The 12925-nt window shown below is 37.1% G+C and overlaps 1 protein-coding gene across 1 annotated transcript in view; it reads left to right on the top strand.

The window, feature by feature from the left end:
- The first annotated feature begins 369 nt into the window (after positions 1-369).
- ELMOD2 (ELMO domain containing 2) overlaps positions 370-12925 on the top strand; it is a 31201-nt gene continuing 18645 nt past the window's right edge. Inside the window, exons 1-5 of the mRNA XM_072788287.1 lie at positions 370-509; positions 1267-1431; positions 3775-3803; positions 12155-12252; positions 12505-12634. Coding sequence (XP_072644388.1) covers positions 1290-1431; positions 3775-3803; positions 12155-12252; positions 12505-12634 — 399 coding nt within the window. The 5' untranslated portion in view covers positions 370-509; positions 1267-1289. The remainder of the gene's footprint in view (positions 510-1266; positions 1432-3774; positions 3804-12154; positions 12253-12504; positions 12635-12925) is intronic.

Below are 12925 nucleotides of genomic sequence, written 5' to 3'. Positions count from 1 at the left end.
TCTTCATCCTTAAGGTAGGACTATTAGAATTACTTTGCAGGATTAAGATTAATTGCAGGTCAAAGTGCTTTTGCACAATCGGTGCTACGAAAGTTCCCGAAAGCACGCTGTTTCTCCCGAGCGGGGAGTGTAGGAGGAGCTCACAGCTCCCATCAGCGCACACCCCCGGGGTTTAAGGGGACGAAGGTGTCGGTACCTGGAGAGGCCGACCGGGTGGCCGTTGCCAGGGCAACCGCCGGGCGTCCCCGGACGCCGAGCACGCGCGCCCGCGCCTCCGCGCGCCCTCCTCCGGGCGCCGGCGATTGGCGGAGCTCCGGCCAATCGGCGTGGCGGGAGCGGCGCGGGGGCGTGGCCTCGGGGCCGGCCCTCCCTCCCCGACTTCCGGGTCGCGGTGCTTGCAGGGAGCGCCCCGCGAGCGGCGTCGTTTCCGCGGCCGGCCGTCTGCAGTTGGGGAAACCGAGGCAGCTCCAGCTTCCCCCGTTCCCCCGTAGCTCTTCCGCTGCTGTGAGGTGGCTGCTGTTTCTCTTCCTCTCGCGCCGCGCTGCTGCGGTGCGGCCGCGCCCGGCGGCGCCCCGAGGAATCCCGCGGGGCCGCCCGGGGCCGGCGAGGCTTTGTGCGAGTCCGCGCGTCCCCGCCCCGCCCCCCGCCGGCAGCGCGCCTGCGCGCCCTGGGCTCGGCCGGGGCCCTGGAAGGGGGGGCTCCGCGCAGCGGCTCCCCGGGGCCCCGCGCTGCCTTTGTCCCGGTGCCTTCGCGCTGGAGCCGCCGGGAGCGGGGAGGGCGGGGGGGACGAGCCGCCGCGCTCTCCTGCGCGGGACGGAGGCGATGGAAGGAGCCCCGGGCTCCCAGGAGCTGCGGCGGCGCGGGCCCCTCGCAGGTGTCGGCGCGCTCGCTGGGGCCGCTCTGGCCCCGGGCCTGCCGAGCCCTCCGCCCCGCTCTTCTGCAAGATGCGCACGTAGGGGACGGAGCGGAGCGGAGCGCGTCGTGGGGGTTCTGCAGCCAGTTCCCAGATGCGGCGACCCGTCGGGGCCTGCACTGCCTAACGCCTCGCAGCGCTGCTTCCTGCCCCGACGCCCGACCTCTTTCCCGCCTCCCGCATCCCGCATCCCGCCTCCTGCATCCCGCATCCCGCTGCGGGGCCAGCCCAGCGCTGCGACCTGAGATGCGCAATCCGGGATTGGAGCAGTCGGATCACCTGCATCTCTCTCTTTTTTTTCTTTTAAGATCTAATTTAAGGTCATTAAATCTGTCATATATTTCCTTCTCTAGGAAAACAATCAAACAAACACACCATGTTTATTTCTTTGTGGGAGTTCTTCTATGGGCACTTTTTTCGGTTTTGGATGAAATGGCTCTTACGACACATGACTGGCAAGTGTGAACTGCAACGGATTTTTGACACCTATGTAGGTGCACAGAGGACGCACAGGATAGGTAATGTCATCTGAAAAAGAATACATCGATTTTAACTGAATGAATCTTTTTTTTTCCTCCCCTCCCCCCTCCACCTCCATATTCACAGTGACAGACGTACTCGTTTGTGTATCCTGATCAAGAAACAGTGATTTTATTTTATTTTTATATTTTATTTTTTATTTTATTTATTTTATTTCATTTTTTATTTTATTTTTTATTTTATTTTATTTTTGTACTTTTTAATTTTTACTTTTTAATTTTATTTTATTTTTATTTTATTTTTATTTATTTTTTATTTTTATTTTATTTTATTTTTATTTTATTGTTTATTTTTTATTTTTTTATTTTATTTTTTATTTTTATTTTATTTTTTACTTTTTATTTTTTATTTCTTTATTTTATTTTTTACTTTATTTTTTACTTTATTTTATTTTTATTTATTTTATTTACTTTTTATTTTATTTATTTTTATTATTTTTTATTTTTTTATATTTTATTTTATTTCATTTTGTTTTATTTTTTGACATTTGAAATCTAGCTTCGAATGATTCCAGCTCTAAAACGATGATTTTGTAGAGAGAGAAACATTATGACTCCATTCCACTTCTGTGCAAAGAATGATCTTCTCTGGCACCCCCAAAATTCGTCAGTTGTACCTTACATTATGGCTACGACCTATTTTCCAGAAGAAAAACCTCTCCCATTTCTAGGCCCTTGGAAAAATCTTCCCTTGAAATGATGGGGGAAGAGGGAGTATCTGAAATCTAGATCCATTTTTATATTCAGAACCTTTCATCGGTCTCTTAGTCTTTAATGTAATTCATGGAAGAAAAGTAACAGGTATCCGGTGATCCCTGGTAGAGACTTACCCTCAAAGTCTGCACTGACCAGTGTCATGGCCGGTTGTCCACATGAGGCTGATGGGCCCTGGAGATGGGATTGATGTGGATTGAGATGTGTGGAAATATAAAATACACCCTGGGTTTCAAAAACTAGATTTAAAAAGGAATGTAGAAATACCTCATTAGTAATTGTTTATATTCATTCTATGTTGAAATGGTAATATTTGGGATATAGCGGGTTAAAATCTATAAAACTTCTGTGTTTCTTTTATTCCAATGGGGCTACTAGAAAGTTATAAAAGTTACACACGTGGCTCACATCTTGGGTCGCGTCCTATTTCTGCGGAAGAGTAGCATTCTCTTACCTTTCAAATTCATCAGCTCCCAATGCTTCGTTGAAAATATATCGCTTAAAATTAGAACACAGAGGAGTGAGAAATCTGGTAGAGGAGAGAGAGAACTCTTGGACCAGAGTAAGGAAGACCAGGGATTGGCCGCAGTTCATGTTCACTGTGTCACAGGGAAGATCATGACTTAACTAAATCTTTACTCTTTTGTGTCCAACGAGTGTACTTCAACTAAGAACACCCCGGTGAGATCTGGGGAGTGGGTGTCTGTATCCAAGGCAACGTGGGAGGAATAAGAGAGAGAAGGAGGGAGTAAGCCTCAGGGCAGCTGGATGATTGAAGTTTAATTACTTCCCTAGTTTTTTCACAACTTCGTGGCCGACTTCATTTCCTGCCTGCTCTTTTGATTTGCCCTTTTGGCTGCTCTCAGAACAAAGTACCTCTTGATAAGAAATCTCAGCAGTAATGGTTTACATTTTATACTATGGGGTAAGAACATAGGCATTGCTTGGTGGTAAAACCATTTTTCTTGAATGTTTCAAATTGCTGAGAATAAAGAGACTTGGTAAATGTGCCAGAAAAAAAAAAAAAGTTTAAATAGACTAAGAAAAAGCTCTAGTCCTTCTTGAAACAGAAGACAGGAGTGGAGAAGCTATTTGTCTGGTTAGAAGATAGTTGGCCAATATAATCTAAGTCTCAACATTTTTGCCCCTTTGTTGTCATATGATTCAGTCTCTGGCTCCTCAAATCTAAATGCTTACTCCAGAAGAGCTACAAGTGAAGAAAATGTAGTAGAGAGCACTTTCCTTATAAGTTCTTTAGATGAGTTTCTGGAGCCTAAGCTACTGGGAGGCAGCCAGTGAATGAATTTGCAGTGATTAGTAGACCCTTGGGGATTCGCACAGAAGCATGATCCTAGGAAAATTAGGAGGGTCTCACCTCTTTGGCTGTGGTGTGTTGAATTGAGTTGAGGGTCTTGGAATCATACCTAGCTCCCTATACTATGCGGATAACATTTAAAAATGTTTGCTATGTTACACATGAAGAAATTTTATCTTCTGGTGCTATTGATTTACTACTGGCTTGATATTTATACTCTTTGTATATCGAGTAATTCACAAACAATATTTAAGTGGTAACATTCTTTTTTCTTTTTTTTTTCTTTATTTCAGAAAATTCCTTGACATACTCCAAAAATAAGGTAGGATTATACCAAAGTGGTAATTCTAGAAAACTTAACCTGGAGATATTTTTAAGAGAATGCCTCCATTTTAGAATGAATTTTTTATTATTATTATTATTATTATTATTATTATTTTATTTATTCGTGAGAGAGAGAAAGGCAGAGACACAGGCAGAGGGAGAAGCAGGCTCCATGCAGGGATCCCGATGTGGGACTCGATCCCGGGTCTCCAGGATTAGGCCCCGGGCTGAAGGCGCCACTAAACCTCTGAGCCACCCGGGCTGCCCTAGAACGAATTATTTTTATTTTATTTTATTTTATTTATTTATTTATTTATTTTTTTATTTATGATAGTCACACACACAGAGAGAGAGAGAGAGAGAGAGAGGCAGAGACACAGGCAGAGGGAGAAGCAGGCTCCATGCACCGGGAGCCAGACGTGGGATTCGATCCTGGGTCTGCAGGATCCCGCCCTGGGCCAAAGGCAGGCGCCAAACCGCTGCGCCACCCAGGGATCCCCGAATGAATTATTTTTAATGTTCTACTAGAAGAGTCTTTGCTGTAAAGAGAATTACATGAAATTTCTCACTTTAAAGGTATTTTTTTATTTTTGAAACATTTCCTGTGTGCGTGTTAGTGTGCCACTCATGCACAAAGACAGTATTTGCGTAATTTGTCCTTATCTGACGTTTTGTTTGCTAAGTTTGCCTCAAAACTTGATAGCCTTTGGGAAATAGGTTCTTAGAAGGAAAACCTCAAAAACTTTGTGTCCTTTGGAAAAATTCTTAGGTGAGAAAGAAGCATTTTGTTTAGTTATAAAAAAAACAAAACAAAACCGTGAATCATGTGCCTTTGATCCAAAATATGTCATAACCTCATACTACTTATTAGTAGCTTTTGCTGTGTAACAAACAAAATCTCAGAGGCATATATAACAGTACATTGTTTATTTCTTGCTCATGATCTGTGGGCCAGCTAGACAGATTCTTCTTCAAGTAATTCAGATCTGTTCCAGTTGTGTCATTATGGAACCCAGGTTGCAAATGTAGTGGGTACCTGGAGAATGTTCTTTTCACAGCAAATCATTGAATGTCCAACCACACTAACATGTCTGAAGTTTCCTTCTGTCATGTCCATTAACATCCTATTGGTTAAAGTAAGTTACGTGGCCAGCCTAAGTTAAGGAGGAGAAAAATACACTGCGCCCGCTATAAAGCCGTGGTAAACCTGTGAATATATAATTTAATTATAGGGAAGTTAAATATTGGGACCAATGATTCAATCTACTACATGCTATACTTCTCTATAGTAGCTCAGAATTTTACCTATATATGTATGGATTATTTGGCATGGCCAAGGTAGAGTATGGTAAACAATCATCTAGATCATTGTTTAAGATCCTATGGTAGATCACAGCCAGCATTAAACAACACAAAAGGAATAGAATAGAAAATAATCAGGGATGCCTGGGTGGTTCAGCGTTTGAGCATCTGCCTTTGGCTCAGTCATGACCCCAGGGTCCCAGGATCGAGTCCCGCATTGGGCTCCCTGCATGGAGCCTGCTTCTCCCTCTGCCTGTGTCTCTGCCTCTCTCTGTGTGTCTCTCATGAATAAATAAATAAAATAAAATCTTTAAAAAAAGGAAAATAATCAGAAAACACTGGTTATAATGTTAAATATTGTTTTATAAAATTTTAATTTTAGTTATCTGTGTGGGTGGATCTATTTATATTTTAGATATCCATAGATATGTTTGTACTTGGTCAAGATGTACAATGTGGATAAAAAATAATAAAAAACTGTTGACTTGCCATTGTCTAGTGATAGTGATATGAGTTACTAATTCATGCCTGAAAGAAAATGGACATCGTTGAATGTTGCAAGCATATCAGTTATGTTCTGGGGAGTGGTCCATAAAATAAGTGCCTTATTGATTTAGTTAACAGTATTCTTTTGTGAATGGTCAAGGTAAGAACAACTCATATACATGGATATATATCAGAGAACAGGAGTCTGGAGTCCTTTTGTTCAGAATCCTAGAGAATGATTAATATTTTTGTTCTTTTTTTTTTTAAATATGAATGTAGGGATCTAAAAAGTTAAATTTCTGGTTCTAAAAATTTATTCACCCATATTGTTCCTTTCATTAATTGAAACTCAGGATGCACTTTTGCAAAGTAACTATCATAAATTGTGGACGAACCTCTAGAGAAGTTCTGAAGCTAGCAACTCAGAGTCACAGCTGTCTGTGTAACTCTTGTCACCACAACCGATTATAACAACGGTTTTGGTCACAGATTTTACGAATAAGATTTTATGTGTGGCATAATTATGCCAAACTTAAGTGGGACCATATATAGCATGTTGCTTCTTAAGAACTCTAGTGCCTTGGTCAAACCCTTGACCGAAGATTTGAGTGGTGCCATATGTTCAGCATTTCACAGGGTCTTTGGGATATACAAAAGAAATAAAGAACAGTGTTGAAGGTAATTATGCATAGGCATTTAGAGAAGGTACAGGTAAACTTCATTGGGACCTTTAAGGTCATGGTAATGTGTTAAAGAAAAATAGAATATTTATTCTTTTTTATCTGATTTACTGACTGAAAAATCCACTTGAAAAGTAAACATTAAAATTGTATTGTTAAACAATTTTATTACTAAAAAGTATAGGTTGCTGATAATGTTATGTAGGGCATACTAAAAAAAGAGATGGTCAACAGATGGGTAGTTACTTAATTAAATCACAGAAGCTTTGTTTTCATGAAGTTTTAACTCTGAGGTGAACTTATCAATAAATAAATGGAGGGGTCCTCATCAATTTAAAATTTAAATTTAAATGATAAATTTAATCATTTCTGGCATGTATTGTATTTCACTTGTATATTTCCATTTGCTTTGTAGAGTAAAATCAAATTCTAATTTTGTGGTATTTCTGTTAATCCTGATATACTTTTTTATCTGTCTGAAAAAAGTCAGGGTCCAAATCCTGATTTTATCACTTGCTAGTAGTTTGACTTTTGTGCAGGTTATTTATTTTCTCATCATAAAAAGAAGCGTTAATACCCACATATTTGTTACAGGATCACAGATACTAATATGAAAGCAGTCTAAGAGAATGCCTAGTACATGATAGGTATCCAACAAATAGTTATTAGTAATATTGATGATAATGGAATTGAACCAATATATACTACAAGATTTTTAGAAGTTTAAAATATTCACAAAAACTTCTAAGGTATTTAAATACTTAACACTATTGATGATTGCTGTGAATAAAAGTGATTTTAATCTGTCAAGGCCATTCTCTAAAGCAGTGATAGTATGGTCCTATTGGGTTGTGAACTATTTTATAGTGGAAATTCTTTGATTATTAAAAATTGAGTCTCATTTGCTTGTATTCTAGGCTAAGGATTACTTATTAATCGTATATTAAGGGTTACTGAACTTTAGGACTTATAAATGAAAATGAAAACCTTAATGGAATTTGAGCAATCTAATTCAGTATTGTGCTAACAAGTCTGGCTGCTGTGTAATATTTGGTAATGTTGCAAAGCTCTACTGTACTAATGCATATACAAGTGTTTGAAAATTTGAAATTTAGGGAAAGAACACTTTGTCAGTATAATAGTGTTTCTGACTGCCTGTGTTTTTCAATTGCAGCTGCTCTCTTAGCTTTTAAATAATAATAACATTCTAGCTGTTGAATAATAAATTAGTTTTATGGATCAGTTTAGTTGTCTCTGAGTCGATGATATAGTGATGTACATTTGCATATTTCTTTGTCTTTAATTTTGCAAAAGCTAGACTTTAAGTACCTAACTTTAAGTATATAACCACATAGGTATTGTGGTTTACAAATGAAACGTTCATACTCTGTATGTATAATCTCCCCAAATTTGCTTGCATAGTGAAACCCACTGTTGATATTTGCTGCCCATGAATATGTGTCATTAAGTAATTTGTAACCTACTCTCAAAGTAGGTGTTATTTTACTTTTATGTTCATCAAATGTTGTTTTATATAAAAATCACATGCATAAGCATATATAAAATATATATATATTTTATAAAATATATATTTTGAATATAAAATATGTACAATATAAAATTCAAACTATATGATAAGTGATTCATATTTATTCTCTTATTCTTTATTATTACCTACTTTTTCTTTAGTGCTGACTTTGGCAGCACATATACCTCCTTTTGCTTTAGTATAAAGTAAAGGATGTTAGGAAAATAGTTTTTGGGTGCATACGTGGTTTGAGGTTAAAAAGGAAAGTTTTAGAATTACTGACTTCAGAAATTCTTTAAGTACGATATATTCCAGTATTGAATATGCCTTCAAAATGAACTTAGAAAATGTTGTGATGGTTTATATGTTATCCTCCATGCAGGCTGCTATTTTATTTTTGATGAGGAAGCAAAGACACCAAAAAGTTAGAGAATAAGCCAGAGATTGACAGATGGATAAAAAAGTAAGACCCAATGAACTGAATGTTGTTTCAAGACATATACTCTAAACATAAAGACACAAACAAATAAAAAGCAAAAGGATACACCATGTAAACAAACATAAAAAAGCCATTGTGTCTCTGTTTCAGAAAACATAAACTTGGAATATGACCAGTGACTAAATCTTTTTTGTAATGATACAAAGATTTATTTATCAAGAAAATATAATAATATTAAAAGTATATGCACTTATTAACAATGCTGCCAAATAATTGAAGCAAAAATTGACTTAAGTAAAGGGAGAAATATATGAATCCACAATTGTAGTTAGAAATTTTGACATACTTCTCTCAATAATTGACAGTACAAAAACACACAAAAAAAAAAATCAGAAGGAACATACACTATTTGAACAATACTTTAAACTGTCTTAAGCTAAGTAACATTTATAGAATGCTACACCGAACTGACAGTGAAACACACATTCTCAAGTACATGTGGAACATTCATCTACATACATCAATATATGGGTCTTTAAATTAGTCTCAATACATTTCAAAGGCTTGAACCTATATGGAGTATATTTTCTGTCTCCATTGTACTTACTTAGAAATAAGAAAAGTGTGAGACCTCGAAAATCCCCAAATATATGGAAATTTAAAAATTTAACTCATGGATCAGAAAAGAACTCACAAGGGACATTTTAAAAAAAAATTGAACTAAGTTTTCAGGCCTCAAATCAATGATCTGTGCTTACACCTTAAACCAGAAGAGAGCAAATTATACCCAAAGTAAATAGAAGAAAGAATATAATAAAAACACAAAAGTTTAACAAAATGGTAAACAGACAAAAAATAGGAAATAACAAACTCAAAACTTGATTCTTTGGAAAGATTTGATTCTTAGTGATATTAATAACCCTCTAGCAACACTGATCAGGAAACAGAAAACCCAAATTACCAATATCAGGAATGATAGAGTAGGTATCAGACTACAATCATTAAAAGTATGAGGGGATTCTGTGAATTTATGCCAATGAATTCTGTAGCTTAGATGAAAGAGGCAAAGTCTTTGAAAAAGACAATTTATCAAAACACAAAAAGAAATTTAAAAATATAAATAGCTATATACCTAACAAATGGAATTTGTAATTAAAAATTTTTGCACCAAAACCCTTCTTTTACTAGTGAATTCCTTTCAAACATTTAAGAAGAAATAATACCACTATTACCTAAACTCCTAGGAAAAAACACATTTTGCAAAGCCAGTATAACCCTGTTACTAAACCAGACAAGGACAGTCTGATAAATGAAAATTATAAAGCAGTATCCTTCATGAACACAGATGCAAAAATTCTTCATTAACAAATTGATCTCAGTTATCTACAAAAAAGCTAAGACATCACAATTGAGTTTTCAGAGTCAATGAATGTAACTCACCACATGAACAAAGTAAATGAGAAAAATAAGATCATTTCAGTAGACACTGAAGAACTATTTGGACAGAACTCAATACCTATTCATGATTAAAAATTCAACTAGGAATAGAAAGAACTTCTTCATCCTAATAAAGACCACCTGTGAAAACTATGCAGCTGATGTGATGTGTAATACGGAAATATTGAGTGCTCCCACTGTGAATTGGAAACAAGGCAAAGATGGTTCTTTGATTTTTTTCAGCCTTGTGCTAGAGGTCCTAGGTAGTCCAATAAGGAAAAGAAATCTAAAACATAATGGTTGGAAAAGAAAGAAAACTTTATTAACAGATGACATAGTTTGTGAGTACAGAGAACCCTGAGAAATCTACAAAAATGATTAGCATTATTAATATATGAATTTAGCAGTATCTCAGGACACAATCTGTTTCTGTAAGTTACCAACAAACTTTTGGAAAACAGAAGAATACTACTTAAGTAGCATTCAAAAACATAAAATATTCAGTGATTAGTGAAAGCTACACAAGACTTCTGTACTAGAACTCCTTTTCCTTAGGTTAAAGGGGGAAAAATACATGGTAGCCATCAATTGGAAGACAGTATTGCTAAGATGTTAATTCCCAAATTGATCTATGGATTCAATGTGATTCCAGTCAGAATCCCAGCAGGCTATTTTTGAAGAAAGTGACAAGATCATTTTAAAGCTTATATAGAAATGTAAGGTATCTATTGTAGCCCAAGTAATCTACTAAAAGAACAAAGTTGGGGCACCTACCTGTCCGTTAAGTGTCTGCCTTTGGCTTGGGTCATAATTCAGGGTCCTGGGACAAGCCCTGCATTGGGCTCCCTGCTCAGGGAGGGGTCTCCTTCTTCCTCTGCCCCCCACTACCCCGCTCATGTTCTCTCTTATATGCTCTCTCTCTCTCAAATAAATAAAATCTTAAATAAAAAAAATTAAAAGTCACAGAATAGTGTCTTTAGGAAAAAGTATTTGCCGAGAGACTAGACATTCCTAATCTGAATTCTGTCTCTAAGTTTATGTAGACTTGAGCAAGTTCATTCAATCGATTATTTATTCATCCATAATGTAAGAGTAAATAAGACAAAGCCTGGTGGCGAATATGTAAAAGTAAGTAAATATAGTGTAGGTAAGTGCTCGTTCACTGAGTATGAGCATAAAAGAGAGTAGCTAACTGCAGGGCCGAGGAAGGCTTCACAAAAGGAGGTGATATTTGACCAGGTTTTTCATGTTTTAGGAGACAAAAGTAAAGGTAACAGTAAAGGTTACCTTTACCTCAGGATTTGACCAACTGGACCTTGTTGACCGTATGTGTATCCTTACTGACTGTTAGTCTTTGATGATTTTCCTTCTCACTTTTTAATTTACTTTGAGGAATCTTCTTTTTCTTTCCTTCCTTTTCTTCCTTCTTTTAAATCATTGTATGCATTACTGTACATGTCTTTTACTGAAACGGTTGCCTTAAGGTTTTTACCTATTAAATATCTCCGTTTAACAGTTGTCAATTATCTTTTACATGCAGGATATGAAAAGATGAATTAGATGCAATCTCTATCCTCAAAAAATTTTCCACTTAATATATAACAGTAACTATAATACAGAAAGTAGAAAGGATCATCAAAAGGTTATAGATAAATTATTATGGGAATTCTAAGAGAGGAGAGGTTAATTCTACTTAAATAGAATCAGGGGGGATAAAATAGAATCAGAGAAAGCTTCTTGGACCTGGTATTGTGAGCTAGCTTAAAAATGGGCATCATTGATATGTTTAGTGATTGGGAGAGAACATTCCAGAAGAAAGACCCAGGATATGCAGAGGCATAACCCCAGGTATGATGAGATTATTTTGCCTGGAGTTATAAGAGATACCGGAGAGGATTTCAGTGGCAGTTTACAGAAGATGAAGAGTCAAAGAAATTTCTTAAGGGTAAGAAAAGCCTGAACTTGCTTTTTTGTTAGAAAAAAAAGGATCCAGTGGACATTTATAGGACATATAAGAAATCTGTTTTATGTGCATAGAAAAAAGACTAAGGATATTGGTTACCAGTGGCTGTCCCTGGTGGTGATAAATAATTACAATAATATTTGAGTTCTCTTCCTTTTGCTCTTCTGACTTTAAAAGTTTTTTGACTTCTGCACTAAAATTTTTGTACATGTATATGTAAAAATTTTAGAGAAAGTATCTGCTCCATACACCCACTATGGTGATACCTCATTTGTTAGGAACTTATCAGTTGAGAACCTGTTGCTTCTCAGTTGAGGAAGCCTTCATCTTGATACATCATGCTGTTTCTCTTGTATGTATGGATGGATGTATGATTTTAGCCCTAGTGAAACAAATTTGGTTTCATTTTGCATTTTAATATATGCATTGTAAAGTTGACTAAACACCCCCAAAATCATTGTTCTGTTTCAGCTATAAGAGATTTTTCTCATTCAGCTTTCTTTCACATAAATAGATTTTGCAGAAAGCAACACTTGTTGTCCAGACTGAAGTGGACAAATGCGTAGAAGATATAATGAAGGAAAAGAATATTAACCCTGAGAAGGATGCCAGGTATGCTCTTTTTATGGTGTTCTCTCTTATTGTACCCTTCTACTGTGAGGTGTGGGGATAGCACACAGTTGTAAAACATTGAAGCTGTGAAACAGTTATAGAGATCATCCAGTTCAACCCTTTCACTTCTACTGGATGAGGAATTGAGGAAATGCTTTCTAAATAGACATATGAACCACAAGCTATCGATGGCACTATTTTATTGTGATAAGAAGGTATGATTTTTAAAAATAATAACTTTCTCATTTTCAGTTTTAAAATTTGTATGAAGGCATGCTTGCTGCAGATATCCGGTTATAAACAGCTCTATTTGGATGTAGAAAGTGTGAGGAAAAGACCATATGATTCTGAAAACCTCCAACATGAAAAGCTGCTTCTTAAGGTAAATTTTTGTTTTCTGTATTTGGAGTTAGTAGACACTGGAAAAATAAATCAGACTTGAGCTAGTAAAGTCAGTGTGCCAATTCTAGAGGCTCTTCTACAGTCATCCAGTTTCTTTGCCCCTTACTATGTTGGTGAAAGATTTTGAGTTAACTATTTTTATGATTTTCTGATAAGCCTCATTGAAATATATACTCGTAGATTTTCTCTTAATGCTTTTACTTCTAAAATAAATTATAAACTTATTAACAGAGATCTTTTCAACTGATGAGTCTGCAAGCTTCAGAGGTTC

Source organism: Canis lupus, chromosome 20 (genome assembly GCF_048164855.1).
Source record: "Canis lupus baileyi chromosome 20, mCanLup2.hap1, whole genome shotgun sequence".
NCBI lineage: Eukaryota > Metazoa > Chordata > Mammalia > Carnivora > Canidae > Canis > Canis lupus.
Note: the sequence above shows the minus strand (reverse complement) of the source record. Positions and strands in the feature narration are given on the sequence as shown.